We start from the raw sequence: 25,261 nt of genomic DNA on the forward strand, positions 1-25,261 counted from the left end.
TATACAGTGTTTCTTTTCATAACAATATTTATATAATAACTAAATCACAAGTTCCAGGAGTGTTTGTAAGTATCAGAAAAACATTAATTTCTTGTTCTTCTTTTTTATGTTTCTTTTCCATTACATAAGGAATCAAAACCAAAATGTGGTGCCAGCCAATTTCAGTGAAGTAATTTAGTTTCAAACACAGTATTCTGCTTTTATAAGTATTATTAATAACTAATAGTAATTTTTTTAAAAATCATAATTCTAGCATAAATTATATCATCATTACCTCTTTAAGCTAGCTTTTTTTATAGAAAATTGGTGTTTCTTTAAAAAGCTTAAGTATGGGGTGAAAGAGAAATTACCAGCCAATAATGGATAAACGATAAATTACACTTGAAACCTCGTTGTATTTAAAACATTTTTATAAATACAACCTTCCTATGTCTTTTGAAACATTGCATTAAAAATAACCAAACAAGTAAAGAAAAACTTTAAAAAAAAATAAAGGTCGAGATGGTTAATATCAATCCTTCAAAAAGAATGCAAACAAGATAATGGAGATGGGATTGCATCATTCCTATATAATGACGCATAATCATATACATACATATACATAACTATTCAATCACAATAGAGTTTAATTTATTCTATTTTTATAGTTTAACATTCTAATACACTGTGTGACTGTATTTTATGATGCAGATATCATACAAATGCTATTCCAACTATCTTGTTTGCATTGTTTTTGAAGGATTGATATTAATTATCCTTACATTTACTTCCACTACAACGTTACAAATTACATTTTTAACCACTTAGAATTCATGTAGAAACACAAATCTTTCTTCCTGACCTTTTTAATGATCGAATCTTTGAATTTTGTTTCTGGCAATGCTATTTTTGACTGGATTTGACCGAAGTATTCATCTGACCAGTTTAACAGATAGCTTGAAAAAGAAAAAGGCTTTGTGTGAAGATAAACAAAAACAATTTATTTTCAAAATAACCGAAGTTGAGCTAGAGTGTAGGCTTTAGGCTTTTGAAAAGATTATTATGTTATAATAAACTTAAATTTAAAATAAACTTTATCTAACTGAGAATGTATGTTTGTTTGGAATTAAGTACAAAATTAAACAATGGGCTACATGCACTCTGCCGGCCACGAGTACCGAAACCCGGTTTCTAGCGTTGTAAGTCCTCAAACATATTGCTGTGCCATTAGGGGACAAATTGGAAAGTAAATAAAATATATTGTATTTAACAAAATAAAATAAAATAAACTTTCCTTTGAAATAGATGAAGAGCATTAGTGGTTTTATTAAAAAACAGTTAAGAGACAAGGTCAGAAAACAGAGACTGTTCAACACACCTACAAGGCAGAAACAAATCTGCTAAAATATGTCAAGCTGTGAAAGTGACAGGTATGTGTGACAGGTATGCAGAATATAACACTATGACACATACAGCACGACAAAAACAAAGCAAAACAACCAAACTATAACACATACCATATTGATAGAAAAACCAATAGGCAACTTTCTTGACCGAGTACGGCTAGAGTAGGTAATTCCAAGGGATTGAATTACCACATGATGCCATCAGAATTTAGCACGTTCCGGATTAAAATTTTATATATGTATATAAAAAAGAAGCTTCAGGAGCTTCGTAGGATATAAAATATATATAATTCATAGGAGAATGAAATATGTGGTATCTCTGTACGTAAAGTGTAGACATACACATAATGTTTGGCACGTTACAGATGCTGGACTTAAAATACGTTACATTTCTTTGTAATGAATTATTTCAGGCACACTACAATCACCATTTCTAATACACTCGAGAAATCATCAAAGAAGGTGTTTTTTCTTCCTCTTTTCGGAATCCATCATATTTTATATCTGTTTCCATTGCTCTTTGTATGATTATTTTTCATAGACCAAGCATGGCATCACGGTTACTATGGTTCGCGCCTCGTTGCCGCTTATTGTTCTCCGCAGTTTGGGGTCATTGATGTTGTTATTGGTGATGGCTAAATTCCTCCATTCGATTGGAGAATCTCAAAAGCTGCTTGTGGGTACCGTTGACTAACTGCCTTCCATTGAAACTATATAACAAAAGTAGAGTCAGCTAGCGTAGGCATTCTTACGTAAAACATCTCGAAAAACAAAGAAACTTATTTTTATTGTACATTTTATTTCTCAACAGAAGAATAAATTCGGATTGTTATGTTATTTCTAAATTTTTTTTCTTTTCCTTCATGCTATATAGTATTTTTCATATACAGGGTAAAAGTATGCAAAATCACACAAAGCAAAAAACTCTACTGTGTCACTTTGAATAAATATTCATTATGCGAAGAAAACAAAATAGGCTTACTCCAATGTCACAACAAATAAAGCTGGTACAATGTAACAAGAAGTACAACAGTGTCACATGAATTGGTAATAGGCCTATAATATTTGTAAACATTTTGAAGAATTAGAAAAATGTATAATAATAGTATTTCAACCACACTATATTTGTCATATCCATTGCTGATGACGCATTTCGCTCAGTCCAAAGCTCTTCAATGTCACATGGAGAAATTGGTAATAGGCCTATAATATTTGTAAACATTTTGAAGAATTAGAAAAATGTATAATAATAGTATTTCAACCACACTATATTTGTCATATCCATTGCTGATGACGCATTTCGCTCAGTCCAAAGCTCTTCAATGTCACATGGAGAAAAAACAAGGCACAACAGTAGCCCGAAAATGTAAGCTTACAACAAAAAATTGATTACCAGTTGCTGTCGTAAAATGTAAGAAACAAACACATTAAAAGCTTTTGTTTGTCTGTTTTTGAATTTCGCACAAAGCTACTCGAAAGCTATCTGTGCTAGCCGTTCCTAATTTAGCAGTGTAAGACTAGAGGGAAGGCAGCTAGTCATCACCACCCACCGCCAACTCTTGGGCTACTCTTTTACCAACGAATAGTGGGATTGACCGTATCATTATAACGCCCACACGGCTGAAAGGGCAAGCATGTTTGGCGCGAAGGGGATGCGAACCCGCAACCCTCAAATTACGAGTTGCACGCCTTAACACGCTTGGCCATGCCGGGCCCACATTAAAAGCGAAAAATAATGAAGAATATTGCCAAACAAATTAGTTTTGAATAAGCGTTGAAGATGTGCTAGAACGAAGCATTAAAAATACAAACGATTGATTTTTAAGTACAGATAGTTTGGGCAAAAAATACGATTCTTTGATAACTACCAAAAATCAGATACAATATAAATAATTACGAGCGTTTCACAAAGTGCCGCTCATGTAATACCATTCTTACCGTAATTCAATCGTTATTTCTCCTAATGAATCCCGTTGTGAAGAACATCTTTATTAGTTGTTACTTTTCCAGTACAAATACGTTGAGGTACTGGATAAAATTGTGCTCGGCTAATATTTACTGTGCAATATAATGCACTTCTGTATATAACTCAAAATTATTTGTTGTATTTTTTTGTTTAGTGTTCAACACTTCGATATTTTTCTCTAGTTGTCGATGCTGAGCAAGAGGGGTTACTATCTCAGTTTCTCTACTGATGGAAAATGAATAATATGTATATTTTTATCCACGACAAATAATGACTACAAGACACTTTTTGAAGAGCTCGCGTTTTTATTTCCACAAATGAATGAGTTAGAAATGCAAACAAAAATGTATTCTTCATTCTAATCTCTCATAAAAGTGCAATAAAATTATCTATGATTAACTTCTCAAAATTGAAATGAAACAGAAGCATTTAAAATTACCTTCTTGAAAACACATTATGGCGATATTGTACTCCTAAGTTCTTTATTCATGCTCATCTTTTAAATATTCGTGAATTTCCCCGCTATTTGGGACCTCATATTTCTTAAGTCTGGCAGAGACAAAAGAAGTTAATGATGCTCATTTTATCATTTACCGAAGAACTGGGTTTTCAAATGATAAAAACGTTTACTTTATTTAACACCTTAAGAGTTTGTTTAACTAATTTCATTAAGTTTTCGTGTACGATAAACAAAATGTCACATAAACAAAAGGATATTTGTAAGTTTATAAAGAACAGTCCCTTGTCATTATTACCAACGTACTTTTCTGTTATTATGTAGTATATAATTATTTATTTTCGTTACGTATACTTTTATTTCACGAATATATGAACTTTGAACACTCGTTATGTTGATGTTATTGTTTTTACGAAAGCTTTCTACCACAGGTATAATGTTCAGTTACGTAAACTTCTGGAAAAAAAAGGCTGCTATACCTCCTTTTTAAAACATTTCTATATCGTTTTAAACAAGGTGTTCGATAGAGTAAAGAAAGCTCAAAAACGAACTTAGTTATTCACAAAAATTGTTCTAATGGACAATCATCAAGCACAGTAGAAAAGAGGTTGTATTAAACATGATAAGTACCAATGAAAAAACAGTAAATCAATAGATCAATCTACAGTACTCTTTGAATCAAAATGTCTAACTGAGTTATTTAATATTCACTGACCTGCACCTAGGACTAGGAAATTCACTTTACCGTGTTCTCTTTTAATAAGTTCTGAAGGGGAACTTAAAAGCTATTATTGGTAACACAGAAAAAAATTTTAATGGCAACCTGCACATGATTCTTTTATATATGTTTGTGTGTGTCTGTTTATTATTTGCATGTTAGGGAAGTTTAGTATCGGTCAAAGCACAGGCTTTAAATTCCTTCATTTGTGAATTCCCATTCTGAGATATTGGTCATAACGTATCTTGGGTAGCGTTGCGCCGTCCTAATTTTAAACATGAAACAAAAAGCAATAGCAAAAGAAATAATAATGTAACATCATCTCAGAGTTAAAACTAACAACAGTAAAGTTATATTAAAATCAAATCAAATAAAAATTATACATAATATTTGACAATGATAATAAAGTAAAAATAGCTGCTGCCTTTCTGTGGTCAGAAGTCATAATTATGTATGTATATTTACAAATATGTATATATAATATAGTATTAAAAAATGGCCAACAAATATAAAACCCAATTATGCATAGGAAAATAAACTACATGGCCAAAGTATGTGGACACCTTTTCAAATTAGTAGGTTCGACTATTTCAGCTAACAAGTGCATAAAATCAAGCATACAGCAGTGCAATCTCCATAGACAAACACTGGCAGTAGAATGGGTCGTACTGAAGAGCTCAGTGACTCTCAACGTGGCACTGCCATAGGTTGCCACCTTTCCAACTTGACTGGCCTGAACAGAGTCCTGACCTCGACCCCATCAAACACCTTTAGGATGAATTGGAACGCTGATTGCGAGCCAAGCCTCCTCGCCCAACATCAGTGCCCGACCTCACTAATGCTCGGCCCGGCATGGCCAAGCGTGTTAAGGCGTGCGACTCGTAATCTGAGGGTCGCGGGTTCGCATCCCGGTTGCGCCAAACATGCTTGCCCTTTCAGCCGTAGGGGCGTTATAATGTGACGGTCAATCCCACTATTCGTTGGTAAAAGAGTAGCGCAAGAGTTGGCGGTGGGTGGTGATGACTAGCTGCCTTCCCTCTAATCTTACACTGCTAAATTAGGGACGGCTAACACAGATAGCCCTCGAGTAGCTTTTTGCGAAATTCGAAAACAAACAAACACTAATGTTCTTGTAGCTGAATAGGAGCGAATCCTCGCAACCATGTTCCAAAATCTAGTGAAAGGCCTTCTCAGAAGAGTGGAGGCTATTATAGCAGCAAAGGGGTAACCAACTCCATGTTAACGCCCATGGTTTTGGAATGAGATGTTCAACAAGCACATATGAGTGTGATGGTCGGGTGTCCACATACTTTCGGTCATGTAGTGTATGTTCTGCTATGGAAGAGGAGTGTGTGTGTGCTTTTCTTATAGTAAAGCCGCATCGAGTTATTTGCAGTGTTCACCTATGGGAATCAAGCCTCTGATTTTAGTGTTGTAAATCCGAAGACTTACCGCTGTTTAAGTGGGAGACCTTTGGAAGAGAAGCCAGTAAACAATGTAAGAGAAGGCGTGAAATCAATTTAGAGAAACTGAGAAACAATAAATGTTTCTTCGCAAAGTTTGTAATGCAGTTAAGGTATTAGTTACCATAGAATGCTTAAATGAAAAAAAAAAATGTGACTGTACATAAAAACCGCAGCGAAATACGTAATTCAGTCTCATACAAATGTAGTACGCAATACTCTATATACATATTAAAATGTGAACATTTATATATGTTGATAATCTTTAAAATTTTTAGACATTAAAATGACTATTTTCTTCTATCTTCTTAAATTAAAACTGTTGGTTTGACTAATTAACTGAAATTTACATTGCATCACGAAATCGCCATATGTTTTAATTAAGAAGACTTAATGTTTCTCTTTAGAATTTCATTTCATTTTTAGAAGATAACTGTGTTGACTTATATGCATATATGTGTTTTTGTAGGAGGATACAACAATTAATTTTAACAAATCTCATGTGAGTTTCATATAAGATGTGTACTAATAGAACAGTAAAAAAGAAAGAAAATCACAAGATTTGTTTGCTTGTTTGTTATGAATTTCGCACAAAGCTACACGATGGCTATCTGCGCTATCCGTCCATAATTTAGCCGTCAAAAACTACAGGGAAGGCAACCAATCATCACCACCTAACACCAACTCTAGGGCTACTTTTTTACCAACGAATAGTGGGATTAACCATAAAATTATAAAGCCCCAACGGCTGAATGGGCGAGCACTCAAACCTGCGATCCTCAGATTACGAGTCTAGCGCCCAAACCATCTGTCCATGCCCGGCCGAAAATCTCTCGAAAAATAAGACAAGTAATAGACTTTCAAAGTATTGTTTGTTTGTGTATTTGTTTCGTAATCAAGCACAAAGCTACACTTTGGGCTATCTGTTTCCTGTCCACCACAGGTATCGAAACACGGATTTTGTTGTAAGTCCTCATACATACCGCTGTGCCAATAGGGGGCTAATTTCAAGGGATACAATTTCCTAGCAAATACAAACCTGCAATTCGGGATGGGGAGAAATGTTCTTAAAATTGACGAATGCTTTGTTTGAAGGCGAAATTTATTAGAATTGCGCTGATATGACGAGTCACACGCTGAAACATCGGTAAATTTACGTAGTTACAACACTAAAATCCGGGGCTAGATTCTCCTCGGTAGACATAGCAGATAGCCCGATGTGACTTTGGTATAACAACAACATCAAAAACAACACAAACACAAATATTGATTTGACGAAATAAGTTGCCGATAAGTAACTATATTTCTTTTACTTTTTTATTGTTTGTGTCTTTAACTACTATTTGCTTGTAATATAGTTATTGTTGATTAAGACTGCGTTGATATTTTGATCTACTATACATGTATTAATATTTTTAGTTATTAAATGAACTGTCATATATTAATGCCTAATATATCGCAAAAAAAATTTTTAACGTTTGAACTCGTTATTTTTATTTTGCAGTTTCCTTTTTACCTGTTTGCTGTCAGTAACTCAGTTCCACTGTTTTTTTTATTTTCATAATTCTTTTGACTAAACCTTAATTACCATCACTCGTAAAACTGAGCGTTCATTTTAATATCACATTGACAATGGAGGGGAAAGAGTGTATTAGTACTTCCTGAAATTTTGAATTAAGTTATATTTTCCATTACTCTAATAGAAGGCGCTAAGTAAGACCATGTTATTTTAACTTTATAGATTCAAATACCAGATGAAAACAGATAACAGCAGCGATTTAAATTATTAGTACGATGTGTATTACACGATCTTCTAATGTATTATTCAAAGCTAAGATCAACAATTATGATAGATAAGCGGTTATTCTATCGAATACTTCTAAAGATTTCATTATTAATCCGAAGTCGTCGCTTTACACAATTTGTGGTTATTTCTACGATGAGTTATGTTGTCACAAAACTCGCGAATATTCAACACCGACCTGTCATAGCCAAGTGGTTAGGGCACTCGACTCGCAACCTTTGGGTCGCAGATTCAAATTTCTGTCTCACCAAACATGTCCACCCTCTCAGCCTTTGGGCTGTTTATGTCACGGTAAATTCCTCTATTCGTTGGTTAAAGTCTAGCTCAAGAGTAGAGTGGGGAGTGGTGATAACTAGCTGTTTTTCCTCAAGGCTTTCGATGTTACATTAGGGACGGTTATCAGAGATAGTGCTCATATAACTTTGTGCGAAATTCAAGACAAACCAAACTATTCACTAGCAGTTAAGAGATCCAACGTTGAATCTGTATAAGTGTAATAGTACTGTCTCTAATATGTTCATGTAACTATTTTGCAGAGTGTGGATGGAGCTTCACCAAAACTCGTAGGAAGGTTCATTAAGTCCAAGCAACGGTACCTGCAAATTTTCAGGTTTGCTATTTTTATATTCTTCACCACTACTTCGCACTTATAAATGGATCTACATCAAAGTTTGTATGAAGATTATTGGGTCCATGGGAAGATACAAACAAATTTGTGGTTTCACATTTTGTGTTTTACAGTTTTATGGACATTTTTTGCACTTGCATATAAGGAAAACAACTTTACATGTCCTAAGATAACCTCTTATTAATCATGAATTTTCATAACTATCGTCCAGAAGACAGATACTCCAACAAGTTGTGTAATAAAGTTCAAGTAACAGTTCATCAGAAATTAGCCTATTACCATCAGCATCTATCGTACTTTCAATTATTAAACTGAATAAATATTGCAATAGAAAACTTCGTGATACATTTCTCTTTTTTCTCTCGAAGATACTGTAAAACATACGACATTCAAATACAGTGGTACCTCGGTTCTCGAACTTAATCCGTTCCAGAAGGCTGTTCGAAAACCGAATCAATTTTTCCCATAATAAATACTGTAAATTAAATTAATCAGTTACAGATCTCCTTCTATAAAAACGTCAGGTAACTTTCCTTCTGGGGTTCTTTCTCTTTTCTGTCTCTTTGTACCGCTGCAACCTGCTTGAGACTCACTGGACCTATTTCTCACTAAACACTTGTCTAATGAGGTTTGTTTCTGCCTGGCACCCTCCCCATGTCTCACCACACTATGTATGCCATTTCTCTTCCTAAATTTTTCAAACCACCCCCTACTAGCCTTAAAGGCATCACTTGTATCAGCACTCGTTCCAGGGGTGTTTTTCAGGAGGTCAGCATGCAACTGCTTTGCTTTCTCACAAATGATGGTCTCAGAAATGCTATCACCAGCTAACTGTTTTTCGTTTACCCAAATAAACAACAGTTTTTCTACCTATTTCATTGTTTGTGATCTTTCTTTCGTAAGCACTGTCACTCCTTTTGCAACATCAGCTCCTTTGATGACCTCTTTATTTTTCAGAATGGTGCAGACTGTAGACTTCACCATACCAAACTGTGTAGCAAGGTCAGACATGGGAACACCACTCTCATACTTCGCTATGAGATCTTTTTTCACCTCTATTGTGGCTCTAACAACTTTTCTTTTTGGTTTGCTGTTTTCACTATCCTTCTTTGACCCCATGGTGGCTTATTTAATCAGAATATTTAGAAAAACAACAACAAAAAGAAAAACAAGAGAACGTTTGCAGCAGATTTTAGCGGGGGTTTGGACTGAGCGACAGGTGCGGATAAAATGTTTTGGCAAGCTTGGCGTAGGCCGAAAATGGTCGAATGGTCTTTCGGGTCATCAGTCGGGTTATTTCGGGGGTTCGGGCCACCACAGCTTGATTTGAGAACCGAGTTTAATAGACATTGAATTTTATGACGTATATGAACCAGATATCTGTTATTGATACACATATTGTTAAAATTCATTTTTTCAGATTTTAATTTACCACACCTTTAGTTTGCTAGACGTACAGAGGCAAGTAAAAGAGTTTACTTTAGGTAAAACTTTTTAGTTCAATGGTAATTCTAAAGAGTTTTAACGATAACTGCGAGGAGTGTAGGATAGATAGCTCATTTTGTAGTTTTGCGCATAACACTAAACAAAAACAGAAACCAACAAGAATACCTTGATGCTAGACATCTTACCATAAAGACTACTACGAATGTTTGCTAGATGAAAAGACCAAAAATTAATTAAGTTGAAATAAGTAGAAAAATTGAATATATATGCTAATTAAAAAATAAGAGTTCTGTTGTAATACCTACAGCGTTTAAATTTTTAAATACTAATAGTTTACAATTTTAAGACAATAAAATGAAGGTCGAAGATTTATTATATTTAACGTACTTCATTATTAATGCCTTAAAACTAATTTCTTGTGGAACCAACATATTCATAATGATCTGATATTTCAGTTTTTCCAACCAATTTTAATTTAATTTTTGATAAACGCACAAAACCATTAAGGTCTTTACCATTTTCTTAAAAAATTGTAACAAATATTTGACCATCTGTGAAATACTTAGCGTTCTTCTGAGTATTATTCTTTTATCTTAGCCACTTAGAGCAAGAGATACACTAAATCAACACGAAACAGAGGAAAACAAAATTCAGTTCATCCGCCATGATGCCTCCAGGCAGGAGGCTTCTTTTACGATCTGGCCACCAGTTTATTCGCGCGAGAGGCACTCATTTGAAGACATGAGGCCATGCACAGATCAGACTCATTTCCTGTTTGTTGTAGCAAGCTTGGATCTTGCACGTGTTTCCGACTGGAACCATTAAAAACATTCACTGAGAACATCTGAATTATAGAGATGTCGAAGAGTAAGAGTTGAAGCTGTAGAAAATCTTAGATACAATGAAAACAGGTTACTAATGTAATATGTATGTACCAAATAAATTAAAATGCTCGATCAGCAGTGAGTTACACTTTTGCCAATATAATATCAACATTTTAAGATCTTTTTGAATCATAGCATTACATTAAGCAAAAAATCTTAGGTCAATACATTTCTTAAATAAAAAATACAGTAATTACACGATATGCAAAATCCAAATCCTAAAACTAATTTCAAGATTTTGTGGGTTTAACACCTGGCATTTAAATTATATTTTTGGAGTAAATACTAGCGCATAAGAAAATAAGATTATATCAAGATCTAATAGTTAGAAAGGCATAGCAGTCGTTTAAAATAGAAATACTTAACTGTTTATTTTCGTTAGAATAGCGCTAGTACCTGAATGCATTAATATTCAATCATTTCGATTATATTAAGTTTGCTGAGCTTACCCCTCTTACTAGAGATTTTTCCTGTATCTGATGGTACACGTCAGCTCAGTGTTCATTCACATAAATATGAATATTAGTAAGCAATAGGTATATGTGCATATCGCAAACTGCATCTACTATCTCATATGAACAACCTGCATACCAAGCTTCATGAATAGTGAAGCTCTTTTGCAGCTGTTTCATTGATAATCTACGAATTTTAAGAAACTACGTTTTGTAAATCTGATTTATAGAATTATTTTCTGTAATACACGCCGTTAATGCTCTTCAGTAGTATCACATAGTTGAATTTTAGCACCCGATTTGTTGTTTTTTTTGGACATATGTCGATATTACTGTATGTTCAGGATATGAGTTAGTAAAGCATTGATACGTACCCGTGCATAGCAATACATAATCCAGCTAATGATGAGAAATATATATACCCAAAGATGACTATTTTATAAAATATTAGTTTTTAGATAAATACGTATACACTGGTGCTTACATTTAAGATGAGGATTGATATGACAGTGCAGGTGTTTTTGTTGCATGAATAACTTCAGTTACAAATGCCATGAAAAAAATATATTAAATAACCCTTAATGATCAGTTCCATGAATTGTGTACAACAGCGATGAACCTTAACAGCGGTGTTCAACAAGGTTAAAAACATATACAGAGGTTCAATACGTTGTATGGATATGTTTTTGGAACCTCATTATGCTGTTTCAATTAATGTTGCCACTTTCGATTATTCTTTATCCAAAGATTTGTTTGTTTTTAAATTTGAATTTCGCGCAAAGCTTCATGAAGGCTATATACACTAGCCGTCCCTAAATTAGCAGTGTAAGAGTAGAGGAAAGTCAGCTAGTCATCACCACCCACCACCAACTCTTTGGCTTCTCTTTTAACAACGAATAATGGAATTGATCGTAACATTATAACGCCCCCACGGCTGAAAGGGCGAATATGCTTGGTGTGACGGGAATTTGAACCCGCTACCCTCAGATTAAAAGTAGAGCGCCGTAACCACCTGGCCATGCCAAACCATTATCTAAGATTCATAAGTCTTGATCATAGCCAAACAGAATACGTTCCATTGCAAAGGACACTGTCGTAAGACTTGTATGAGAGGCTTTTTAAATTATATTGAATAGAAAATAAATACAAAGATATTGAAATTTAGAATGAGAGTGAATAGCTACATTTCAATTTCGAATATTAGGGTGAGCCGAGTGTTGCCAAATGTTCAGTATACTGAATTATGCACTTGCGTGCCCAACGTTCGCATCTCGTTATCGAGAAAAACAACAATAAACAAATCTCGTTGATCAGTCAGACAAAATGGTCTAAGAGTTGCTGGTAGATTTTGTTTACTAGTTGTCTTTCCTTTGCTCTATAAGATCAGAAATGCATAAACAAATTATGGGTAAATTAAAGAATTTGATATATATATTATTATATATATAGTAATTACAAGACATTAGGAGATAAACAAAGAAGCCGAGACATGTTCAGCTATATAAAAAAGAAAAATTATCATACCTATTATTTAAAAGTTGTTTATTTTCTTGAACATTTTGGATCTTCAACAACGGTTTTATGGTATTTCGAATATATTATAAACAGTGTCAATATCAACTGTGTAGAGTAGCTATATTTTATGGATATTTTGTATTTAAAATAAAAAGGATAAACTAATCGTATTGATCTAATTATAAATAAATAAAGTTTTTCATTAGCAAACATTTGTGGGTTAAACTTGGATGTACGTAGTTTTTATAATGAAATTATACTTAGAATCAATATTCTATAAGTAGAGTCTGTGGAGACTGGAACTTTTTACAAAACCAACAGTTAGATAAAAGAAGGATATATGTATGTAAAAATTCAAAACTAGAAACAGTTTATAAGAAATAAAACAGGTAGAGTAATTTAGAGTATTTTATTCAAAAGATATGATTTTTACTTGGAAAAAGAACCCTGGCCAAGCATAGCCAGGTGGTTAAGGTACTCGACTCCTTATCTGAGGGTCGCGCTTTCGAATCCCTGTCACAACAAACATGCTCGCCCTTTCAGCCGTAATGGCGTTATAATGTGACTGTCAATCTCACTCTTCGTTGGTAAAAGAGTAGCCCAAGAGTTGGCAGTGGGTGGTGATGACTAGCTGCCTTCCCTTTAGTCTTACACTGCTAAATTAGGGGCATCTAGCGAAGATAGCCCTCGACAAGCTTTGTGCAAAATTCAAAACAAACCAAAATAACCCACCTTTGAAATATGTCTATTCAAATTTATTTTTGTTTTTTTGAAACATATCTACACTTGTGAAAGACATAGCTATTGATGTTAGAATGAATTTTCATCAGATATTTTAAAACTTCTGCTTAAGGGCTTTGTTCATGGAAGCGTAATTTGGAAAATTAATAATTTTTTTTTATAGTACAGCATTATGTAAACGAAATTAGAATAAAATAAAATAGTCACTGAACAGTATACAGATACTGATATATTATACCAATAGATCTTCAAATAGCTCTTGATACATTATTAGAAGTTATACCATTGCATTTGCAACTTATAAAAGAAAACAAGAATTATAAAATTAAATAATAACTTCACCAAAGTTTTGAAGAAAGATAATAAGAAATTGTTTGCTCAAGGCAACAAATGATGATACAAAATTGAAACGTTATTATAATTTTTATTCAAAATAAGTTAATTCTATAAATATTTTGCAAAACTATAGACCAATTATTGAAAATGTTTTATAAATCAATTTCAAAAGGCATAATATTGTTGTAAGGTTTTGTACAAAACAGGACTATTCGTGAGAAAATGATAAATATCTACTATTATAAATTTAGTTAAAACGAAAATATCAGGAATCTTGCTATTATTAAACATTTAACAGGCTTTCGATATGCTTTCTTTAGCTTTTTAAATAAATTCATGAATATATTTCACTTTAGAAACTCGATTATTGAATCTAATATCACCCAGAATGGTTTTTAAATTTATTAAAAGAAAATGTAGACAAGGATATTTTCTTTCCCCTTATTTGTTTAGTTTAGCAGTCGAAATAATACGAACAATTGTAAGAACTAATTTTAATATAACATGAAATAGAAATAAGAAATAATAATTTTGCTACTTCTCTTTATGTAGAGCTCCCCATTGGCAAAACGGCATGTCTGCAGGCTCACACCGCTATAAAAGGGGATTCAATACCCGTGGCAAGCAGAACAGAGACAGCCCATTGTGTAGTTTTCTGCTTAATTTCAATCAAAGAAACTCTATGTGGATGATATAATTATAATTTAAAATTGAACATTTATCCTTATTAGCCACTTTAAATATGTTAAAAAGCTATTGCATTATTAGTCTGAAATTAAATTTAAAAAAGGTAAATTCATTTGAATTAGAAAAACAGAAGAATATTATACTTTTGGTACAATCTTTAACGGATAAAACTGATATATTATTTTAGATATTTAGGTGTAAAAGTTTTGAAATAATTAAATTATATTAATTATATAAAATACGATATCAAATTAAATTAAATTATTGAAAATGTTTAAAGAATTGGAAAAATATACATTAACATTTGTTGATAAAATTACCATTGTTAAAGGTTTAATATTCTAAAGAAAAGTTTAGTAAATCCACCCTCAACAATAATTACACTATGTAACAAAATTTTTACTTTTCTTGTTCCTGAACAGAAAGTGTTATTTCCCAATTGCTTATGCCTAAAGTAAATGGAAAAGACCTATTTTTCTCTTCAAACTTTGCTTTTGTGACCTGGGTAATGAAATTTTCAAATTTACCCATTTTCCAGAACATTCTAGGTAAATTCAATGCTGAGTAGCTGATAGAGAATTTTCTCGAACTTACAAGAATTTTCAAGAACCTTTTAGAATTTTCTAGAACTTTCCATAGTAATATATATATACAGGGACTCACCACTCACCACTTGAGTTTAGTTCTAGCTGCCTAAGTGAACGCATAAACCTATCTGATTTTATCAGAGATGGCATTAAGAAGCTGAAAGCATTCTCCGGACGCATTCTGTATGTATGTGATCAATTTATCAAGACAAGAGCGAAAAGTACTCTGTGACAGTATCTGCTAAAATGTATGAAGCCTACAAAACATGCCTGTCGGGGATCAAGACAAACCCTGGCACCTCAGTTTACCTGCGAGCACTGCAAAAAACTCTGGAAGGTAAGACGGACAATCTTTGCTTCCTTGAATTGTGAGATTTTACATTATACAAATTTTAGACCTTTTAAAATTTAAATATCTTTTAATTTATTTTTTAAATTTCCAATAGTATAGCAAAATATCACATATAAAAATGGTTTGCATGAACGTCTTACACATTAGTTGTGGATGAAATAAGTTTATTCTTCATAATAACAATTTTATTTTGCTTTTTTTGCAGGGGAAAAGAGAGCCATTAAATTCGCTATTGCAAAAATTTGGTGTGAACCCACTGATCACTCAAGCAATTGCTACTTCTGCATGGTGGACCCTTCCAAACGTAGGGCTGGCAAGAATGCATCTGCTATCATGTTTCCGGACCTTCCGTCATCCATCGCTCCAGTGCCACACTGCCCTGAGCTCCATGTACCTATTTCGCCAGAGAGAAAGAGATCTCAGTGACTTGATAAGAGATTTTGGTCTAATAAAGTCGAATACCGAGATTTTGACATATAGGCTGAAGGAGTGGGATTTGTTAGATGAAAGTGTGCAAATCGCAAGTCAGAGGAAGCATCACTGACGTTTTTCAAGCTTTTTCACTCGTCAAGATTGGCTCTACTTCTGGCACAATGTATCACGTCTGTGCAAGGCAATTGGAATTGCCTGTAACCCGAACGAGTAGCGCCTCTTCATTGATAGCTCATCCAGAAGCCTCAAAATTGTGCTGCTCCACAACGGAAATAAGTATCCGTCTCTTCCCCTGGCTCATTCGGTGCACCTCAAAGAGGAATACAACAGCGTCAAGATCTTGCTAGAAGCCTTGAACTATGAGGAGTATGACTGGGAGGTTATCGGAGACTTCAAAATGGTGGCATTCCTCATGGGTCTCCAAGGAGACTTTAACCAAGTTTCCCTGTTATCTTTGTCTTTGGGACAGCAGGGACACCACAGCGCACCACAACAGGAAGCACTGTCCACAACGGACCGAGTTCTCTGTAGGGAGGCACAATGTCAAGTGTGAGTAACTAGTGGACCTCCAGAAAGTGTTGTTCTTACCATTGCACATAAAACTGGGTCTTATGAAACAATTTGTCACAGCTCTTGATAAGGAATCTGCAGTTTTCAAGTTCCTTCGTGTTTTCGTTGGACTACAAATAAAGAAGACCCTGGAGTGCACAGAATTCCCCAAGAAGCTAAGTAGGAAGGAAAAAAGCTTGGGGCAGTTTGTTGTAGTGGTTCGGGACTTCTTGGGCAATCACAAGGCCGAAAATTATGTAGAACTGGTTGAGGCTCTGGTGAAGAACTACGGCAAAATGGGCTGCAGGATGTTCCTGAAAGTCCATATCCTTGACGTTCACCTTGATAAATTCAAGGAGAACATAGGAGCATACTCATAGAAGCAAGGCGAGCGCTTACATCAAGATATACTGGAGTTTAAACGGCACTACCAAGGAGCGTATAACGAAAACATGATGGGAGACTACATTTGGGGGCTGATACGTGAAAGTTATTTACAATACAGTCGCAAATCTCGATAAACTACTCACTTCTAAAATTTTTTGTATAACTTTAGTGTAAATACATATAAATCTTGATTCATATGTTGTTTTATTCGGACTTTATGTAAATAAAAATGTACAAATTAGCTCGTTTTTACATAGAAAGTAGGTTAATTTCTAATTTCATTATCCAAGTCACAAAAGCAATGTTTGAATGTAATAATGGCCATTTTCTGTATTTTTATAACATAAGCAATTAAGGAATAACACATACTATCCAGGAAGAAAATTTGTATTATATAGTGTTACCAAAGATATAAATAATATGCATGGAAAATTTATTTCAAATATGAAACTAAAGAGAATGTCAAGAAAAGTTATTATTTAGATATATTAAGTAAATTAGAAGTTGATTTTTATGCTCAAGCAATTAAACTTACGTAGGTACAAAAATTATTAAAAATGCATAATGATAAAACTGTAATTATATTTTCTGCAAATACAAATTCAAACAAAAATATAACACAATGCTGTAGCAAGAAAATTAGAAGTATCGAAAATAATATGCAAAATATCTTTGAAAAGATATCTTGTTAATTTGTGAAGATTTTATAAATAGTATAAATTATAAAGAAAAACAATTTTATCATTAAGCTATTATGGTATATTCCAAAATAAAACCAATTAATGCACTTTAACTCTCCGTTCTTGGATGAAAAATTGAATATATTTTATATATGATATTATTTTAGATTAAGGACCTGTTTAAAATTATTTGGAACTTACCTTTTTATAATTACTTTAAATTTATAGATATCTATAAATTCAATACTTTTATAATCAAATATGGAGGAATTATAAATATAATTAAGAAATACAAAAATAACTCCAATGACCAAAATAAAATATTTAGATTATCCTTTGACGTCAAAAGCGACAGGAATTATTTTAAAAGTAAACAAAGAATGCTAATAAACTTATAACATCTCAAGACCTTCAGAAAAATCGAACAAAATATGTTTATTAAAATAAATGATATACATAATTTGGTACAGATATGTAAATTATTATTTATTTGGTTTAAAGTAGTAATTTCATTTATAATTTTGAACAAATGAATCTATCTAGGCTAAATAGTGCTTTAGCGATATAATATTTGCTGTTTCTATAAGGAAAAAGAAAATTTAAAACATGATTTTTTGGTCATATAGAAATACAAGCCTATTTCGGGGTAAGTTAGAATATCACATTTTTTTAGCTTAAAACAGTTATATGTTTATTATATTTGGATTAACGACTATATTGTACTTAGCCTACATTATACTAAAGGTTAAATTATATATACTGACGTTTTGTTTGTTTGTTTGTTTTTTGGAATTTCGCACAAAGCTACTCGAGGGCTATCTGTGCTAGCCGTCCCTAATTTAGCAGTGTAAGACTAGAGGGAAGGCAGCTAGTCATCACCACCCACCGCCAACTCTTGGGCTACTCTTTTACCAACGAATAGTGGGATTGACCGTAACATTATACGCCCCCACGGCTGGGAGGGCGAGCATGTTTTAGCGCGACGCGGGCGCGAACCCGCGACCCTCGGATTACGAGTCGCACGCCTTACGCGCTTGGCCATGCCAGGCCCTATACTGACGTAAGCTTAGAAAATAACAGCCCCTGATGATACCTTTAATTAAATGGTTAAATAAAACTAATCAAATTGAAAATTATATTTAAATGAAAACCAAACTAAAGAAAATTTCAGAAATTAATGTAAAAAATGGAAACACAATGTTAATATTTTTTTTACCACTGCATTTTCCTCGTGCTGTTAATTATTAAGATAATTAACACTTAGAACACTTGGATACTGTCTGAATGTTCGCTGTCGTTTCATTTATATAAGTAGAATTACTGATGTTTTCATGTTGTTTCTTATGTATTTTTTTTCTTGTATGCAAATTGTTTCTCAAGTAAATATATAGACAAAGTATAATGACAAATTTTACAGTTACTTCATTTCATAGTAATTTAACTGCTATGAATATAGCAAGTCTCAGTTTTGTAAACAACTCCATTGTCTAGTGATTTAGGTGTAATAAACTGAAAATTCATATTTTAATCAGAACATAAGATCAAATTACACAGAAGTTACAAAATATGAAAGTAACCTGAATAGTACATGCCCCTGAGAAGATGCATTTCTGACGTGACTCAAAAGCACTGCAAAACATGAACAGTTCGGAAGATATATTGCCATTGCAAATTGCTTTAAGCTTTATTTAAAAAAACATCCCAAAGATAGTGTGCAACATATGAAGGTTCACCATAATAATAATCTCTAATAAATAATTGTTGTTGCTTTTTCGTTTGATTCTATGATGGTTTAGGTTTAGTCTCTAAGATATTACCAGGAATAATTTGTCTTGTCTTATTTGCTATTACTTGTTAATTGTTATTAAGTTATTCTCTCCAAATCTTTTCTTTCAAAACTTAGTAAAGCTCACGACCTAATTTTATAATACAAAATACGTCTGTTAATGTTTTGACGAGGTGGCTGCACTGAAAACGTTTGGAAACAAGATTATATTCTTTAGATATCTCTATACGATATACCCCCTAGTGGCACAGCGGTATGTCTTCGAACTCCCACCGCTAGAAACCGGGTTTCGATACCCTTGCTGGGCAGGGCAAAAATTACCCATTTTGTGTCTTTGTGTTTAACTTACTAACTAACTATAATAGCAGGCGAAAAAAGCAAAACATTTACTTAAATTTTAGTTGTTATAAAGGTGGACAGTGCATCGTATTATTTGATTTAGAAAACTGAATAAAGCTCTTTTGGCAAAGTTTTTACTTTTCTGGCCTACTTTTAGATCAGTAGTTGAAATAATAAAATATCAAATATCACAAATAACAGAGAAATAATAAGAACTGTGCCTTTAAATGTTTAGTGTTATAGATGCTCATTAAAAACAACCAAACAAACTTCTTGTTTTCTCCAAACAACAATGAAACAATTTTAAACTTAATTATTTGTTTCCACTTTAACCATGAGTGAGCTCTATTAATAAATGATTTATTTTAGATCAGATACTGAGAATTGACGCAAAATATTTTGTACCAGTTCATAAATATTAAATATAACACTATAAGTTTACTATGCTGTTAAAGCTATAAAAAACTGTTTTACAAATCACAGATGAGGGGTACATGTAATGGCATACAATTCCCAGAAATTCATTTTTGAGTTTAACTGTACGGTTTACCTATTTAGTAACTTATTTTCCCTACGATCAAGGTATAAGGGAACTCAAGCGCATTGATAAGTCGACCATGAGGCAATTCAACAAAGGCAGACTCTCTGTCAGAATTAAATAATGAGCCAAATCATGTTTAATCCATTCTTAAAACAATATTTTTGTGTTTAAAATGTAAAATCTCGCATTTACGTCCATAATAAAGACGTTTTAAAATTTCCCAATTACATCAGGGTATGGGTGGAACAACATCATTAAATAGCACTATTAATTAATAACAGAAAGAAATGTTGCGAACAGCACATTTCAGCGTTGTTAATAGAATAACCAGTGAGGGATGGAGCAAAACTTCAACATGTGTTTAGTATCAATATTACAGAATATTAGTTTCCTCGTTTAAATTTCAAATTAACAGTTTTGTATCATCATTTCAAATAAACTTTTTGCCTTATGAATCCACTACAAGCTTCAGTAAATATGCATTTAGGGTCTATTGCTAAATGTTTAAATATAAAGTTTAACAATCTTAATATAAATATTACGTGTTTATCATTTTTGATTGAACTGAATACTTGTATATATGCATATCGGGATTTCCATGTTCATACAGTGTTTAGGAAATGTATAGGTTACTTTCCAAAAACATGATAGTTCGTGCATTAACCATTAATTCCTTTAAAATGGTAAAATGGGAAAGATCATAGAAGAATAATGTCCTGTTGCTATATAACTGCTCTGTAAATACTGACACTGTTGTGATGTATCTTGTCTGAATTTCTTTGTTACTATGTAATTGGCCTGTAAGTACTGACACGGTTATAACATATGTGGTCTAAATTACTTTGTTGCTATGTAACTGGTCTTTAAGTACTGACATTGTTATGACGTATCTGGTCTGAATTACTTTGTTGCTATGTTATGGTCTGTAAGTTGGGCTATATGAACTGACTTTCTTATTATGTAGTTGGTCTTTATATTACGTTTTTGTTGTGATGAATCTTTATTGTAAGTAACATGTTTGTGGTTCTGTACCAGGTCTGTATTATTGTCTCTGTTGTGAATAAACTGGTTTGTTTGCAACAAGTTGGTCTGTATGTAACATGTTTGTTGCAATTTAGCTTACCTGTAGGTACTGTCTTTGTTTTGACGTGCACGTATTTATTGTGATGCAGCTGGTCTGTATGTGATACGTTTGTCGTACTATAGCTGGCTTATGTGTAACATGTGTATAATAATGTAGCTGGTTGGTCTATGTATAACGTCTGTAATGATGTAGCTGGTTTATGTGTGACGTGTTTGTTATGATGTAGCAGCTGGTTTATGTGTAACGTGTTTGTTGTGATGTAGCTGGTCTTTGTGTAACGTGCTTGTTTTGATACAGTTGCTTTATGTGTAACGTATTCATTGTAAGTTGGCTGGTATGAATTTCATCTGTTCGCTGTTTTTTATATATGTACTATGCCTTTTTTATGTAGAAAGTGGGTTTGCACTGTCATTAGAATCAACGTGTTTGTTGTGATGAAGCTGGGTTCTGTTTATTGTCTGTTGTGGTGTAGCTGGTCTGTATTTAACTTGGTAATTTTGTATATAACATGTCTGATGTGATATACTTGGTCTCTGTGTGAATTTTTTATTGTAATGTAGCTGCTCAGTATGTAATGTGTCACTGTCTTTGTTCGTATAGTCTGTAAAGAGACTGTACAGTGGGTTTACAAAACAACTGACTCCTTTCATGATGTATATGTTGTTTAATACAGTATGTGTTATGTTTTTATTTGGGTTCACAATGTTGGTAGATGACCGATCCAGATGATACATTTTTAGTGTTAACTAAATGACTTAAAAACGAATCAAATCTAATGACGTTAAAATGTAGTAGATTAAGCTATTGAGTTAATAAATTATACGATTTTATTTTACGATTAATTTAAATATATTATAGCTAAATAAAGAAATTATTTGCTAGGCTTTTACTACATAGTAGTTTAAAATGTTATATAACTAAACTGGTTGCAATGCTATTAATATTTATCTGATGTACTGGTTGTTATATAATCAAATAATGTGTATTTTTCATCATACATGGAAGATAATGTTACGTACAAAATCTGATATAACTTTGAATACTTTCATAAGTGCCATATTTTTGTTTTGTAAGTTAATTGTTTAGGTGATCGAGTAATTTCGATCTTTAATACTTCAGTTACAATATATTTGATATAATACACTTGTCATTCTTTATATACTTATGCTGTTATATATATTTTCTTTTTTGTATGTAGCTGAGATTCAGTCTGAATGATTATTTTTAAAGATTCCGCTTATTCACTAAAGTAATAATTCCTGTTTACGGTAAAGGTTGATAGAACTAGTTCCTTAATTTGGTAAAGTTACAGGCGCACCTGATGCATCACTGACAAATGAAAGAACTTTTTTACGCTAATCGGAAGTTTACTGTAAGCTGTTATGATAATGAAGAAAAAATTTAATGTGATTTTGATGGTTAAAAAATGTTCAAGATCTACAAAGGAGTCTTGTAGTCAGCATTAAGTAATTTTTATCGGGACTATTCGAGCCACCCTGGTTTCGCAGTATAGTCTCATTTATATGCGTTATTATAATGCATTGTCTGACTTATCAAACGGTATCCCTGCTTCATAATGTAGTTCTGGGTCTGTTATCCTTCGTGGGGTTCTCACGCGTCGGTGTAGCTGTCCTGATATTTTATCTACCGGACGGCGCGTGGTCTCATGCTTCCATGCTTTCTATCATAGAGCTTGTATGAAGCCTTTTCTTGTAAAATCGATAAAGAACGTATCTCGTCAGTCACACATTAGACTTTGTTTTAGTTGTTGCAAGACTGTGGAAAATAAGTTTTATTTCTATTTTTAAAGAACTAGCATGAGACTTGGAAAAAGGGAGAGAGATATCTCGAGTTCACAGCTCTTCACACCTGCTTGATAATGAGCATGCCTCAATCAAGATCAAAAAACGAGAGCCCCCTCTAGCGGTAATAAGAGAAGTAACAAAGTTTGAAATTGTACATGAATAATATCGATGTCAAAGCGATTCCGGAACGGGACAGAGTTATTATTTACAGAATTATTGTGCATATCATCGTCCCCTGAACAATATACCCTTATGTTTAAAATTAGATATAAAACAAATATACATTACATCTGATGAAACGCCAGTTTATTCGAAAATATATGACTTTTTTTTTTACTGTTATTACAGTCATAATTAAGCCTGCTGGGCCTGTGGGATGACTGCACTGTTAAATATTATTCAATTTGTTTCCAAGTTCCACCTGCTAAAAAAACACGGTTCATATGTCGAACGAAAAAGTGCTTTAAACTTCAAACGTTTCCAGGCGGACCTGACGACACCGTGGTTGCCTTACACGGGCGGGGCACAAGAGGCTAACAACCAGAGCATGTCTACGTAGAGGTTCGATAGAGTCAGGGTGCGTGCAGGTCTCTGACTGGCTGGTGGGTTGCCCTGCCACGCAGCTGTTTGCCATTCAAAGCAGGCCTGCAACGAACGAGAGACTAGCTTCTTCTCACCCTAGGCCAACGTAATGGTGTTCTTCCTCAGCCCCAATCAGGTTGTTTCTTAGTCTCCCAGTTTGATACGTGGCATCGTGTATCATACCAAACTACCTGTAATTTCACGTTAGAGATTTAGAGGTGTTCATAGGCCTAATATTAGGGTTAGGAATAATAGTATCTCTTTTAGTGGGACAATAAAAGGCCAGTTGTTTTGAACGGTTTGCGACACCGCGGTTTTCACAGCCGAGTATTTCGGTGTATGGAACGAAGACACAATACACGATACGCAGCTGCCTTGGCTGCGGCTGCGGCTGCACTGCCAGGAAACAGTGACAGCGAAAAAACTGTAAAAAAGGAGAAGGAAAGAGAAACACCTGAACCGGAGGATATCAATGATTCTTCACCGTTAATGACCAAGCAAGAAATGTACGAAATTTTTCAGAGTTGGGCTCTTAAAACTTACGGCGATAGCGCCAAAACCAAGACAGTCACTAGGCGAAAATATAATAGAATTTTGAAGATTCTCAAAGGAGAAGAAAACAATAATGCTGAAAATTCTAAGTTTCGATTTTGGGTTAAAGCCAAAGCGTTTCGTATTGGACCACCGCCACACCAGCTTATAGAAGGGACACGGCCAGATCAAGTGTTATACGTTCCTTGTAGTCGACTTGGCGTAAGTAACTTCACGAGTCTTCTAATAGCATTGTTTTGGGTTAGTTACGGTATAAAGTGAAGCAAAAAGAGTAGTTTTAATTTTGTAACCTGAGAAGGAAAGTCATTGAAACTTCTACTTCACGTTTTTCTGTTTTGCTATTTACTTTGTAGCTTTTTTCTTTACATAGTAATAACAGCTACAGGTTTATGGGAGGAGCATGCGCAGTTTGTTCCATCCTTACTTATGAACTCAATGTGATAGGAACTTTACTGTTTATACGAAGGATTAATTTTAAAACATAAATGTGAAAATTCTAATTTTGCAATAAAGTACCTATGTGCAAAATATCATTGTACGTTTTAATATGTGTGGAAAACATATATATTTGTATATACAGGGTTGACTATAGTGAATTCCCCGATAAAGATGCATTACGGATGAACATTCTGTTGTTTTGCACGTGCTCATTGGTACCCTATAAACATCAGTTGTATTATTTTTGTTTGATTTTTTCTTTTGTGTATTGCGTGTATTGTATGAGTAAAATACTTTACATATTTTGTGATATTTTAAATTGAAATGATCAAATTAAAAAAAAATCATTCAATGCAGCCTTTTTAGTTCAGATAGTATACATAAGTAAACCTTATGACTTACATCAGTTTTCCTCAAACGGTGGGTCGCGACCTTCTATGTGGTTTCTAGGGGTCACAAGCTTTCTGCGCTGAGTCAACATTTTTATCAAGGACCACGAGGACTGAGAGTTGCACAAATCACCTTTGTTATGAGCTATGACGAAAAGTTTTGTTTTTTTAATATTTGTAGAGATAAGAGGGTCGCGACGAATAAAGCCAGGACGTGGGAGGCAGCCGGCGTATCCAGCTGAGAAACACTGGCTTACGTCTACATAGTTTCAGAAG

At 33.6% G+C, this 25,261-nt stretch overlaps 1 protein-coding gene and 1 long non-coding RNA gene across 3 annotated transcripts in view; one reads left to right on the forward strand and one right to left on the reverse strand.

The window, feature by feature from the left end:
* Window positions 1-10,277: 10,277 nt before the first annotated feature.
* Window positions 10,278-25,258, reverse strand: LOC143229358 (uncharacterized). The gene is made up of 3 exons (XR_013015833.1): window positions 24,999-25,258; window positions 14,334-14,475; window positions 10,278-10,679 (listed from the first exon to the last, which is right to left on the reverse strand). It is a non-coding gene; the product is annotated as an uncharacterized LOC143229358 (long non-coding RNA).
* Window positions 23,453-25,261, forward strand: part of LOC143229356 (nucleolar protein 4-like) — a 107,924-nt gene continuing 106,115 nt past the window's right edge. Inside the window, exon 1 of one of the 2 annotated variants that reach the window (XM_076461576.1) lies at window positions 23,453-24,359. In XM_076461576.1, coding sequence (XP_076317691.1) covers window positions 23,946-24,359 — 414 coding nt within the window. In that variant the 5' untranslated portion in view covers window positions 23,453-23,945. The remainder of the gene's footprint in view (window positions 24,360-25,261) is intronic. The other variant, XM_076461575.1, reaches the window with a different exon arrangement.

The sequence above is a fragment of the Tachypleus tridentatus genome, chromosome 10 (assembly GCF_004210375.1).
Source record: "Tachypleus tridentatus isolate NWPU-2018 chromosome 10, ASM421037v1, whole genome shotgun sequence".
In the NCBI taxonomy this organism is placed as follows: Eukaryota; Metazoa; Arthropoda; class Merostomata; order Xiphosura; family Limulidae; genus Tachypleus; species Tachypleus tridentatus.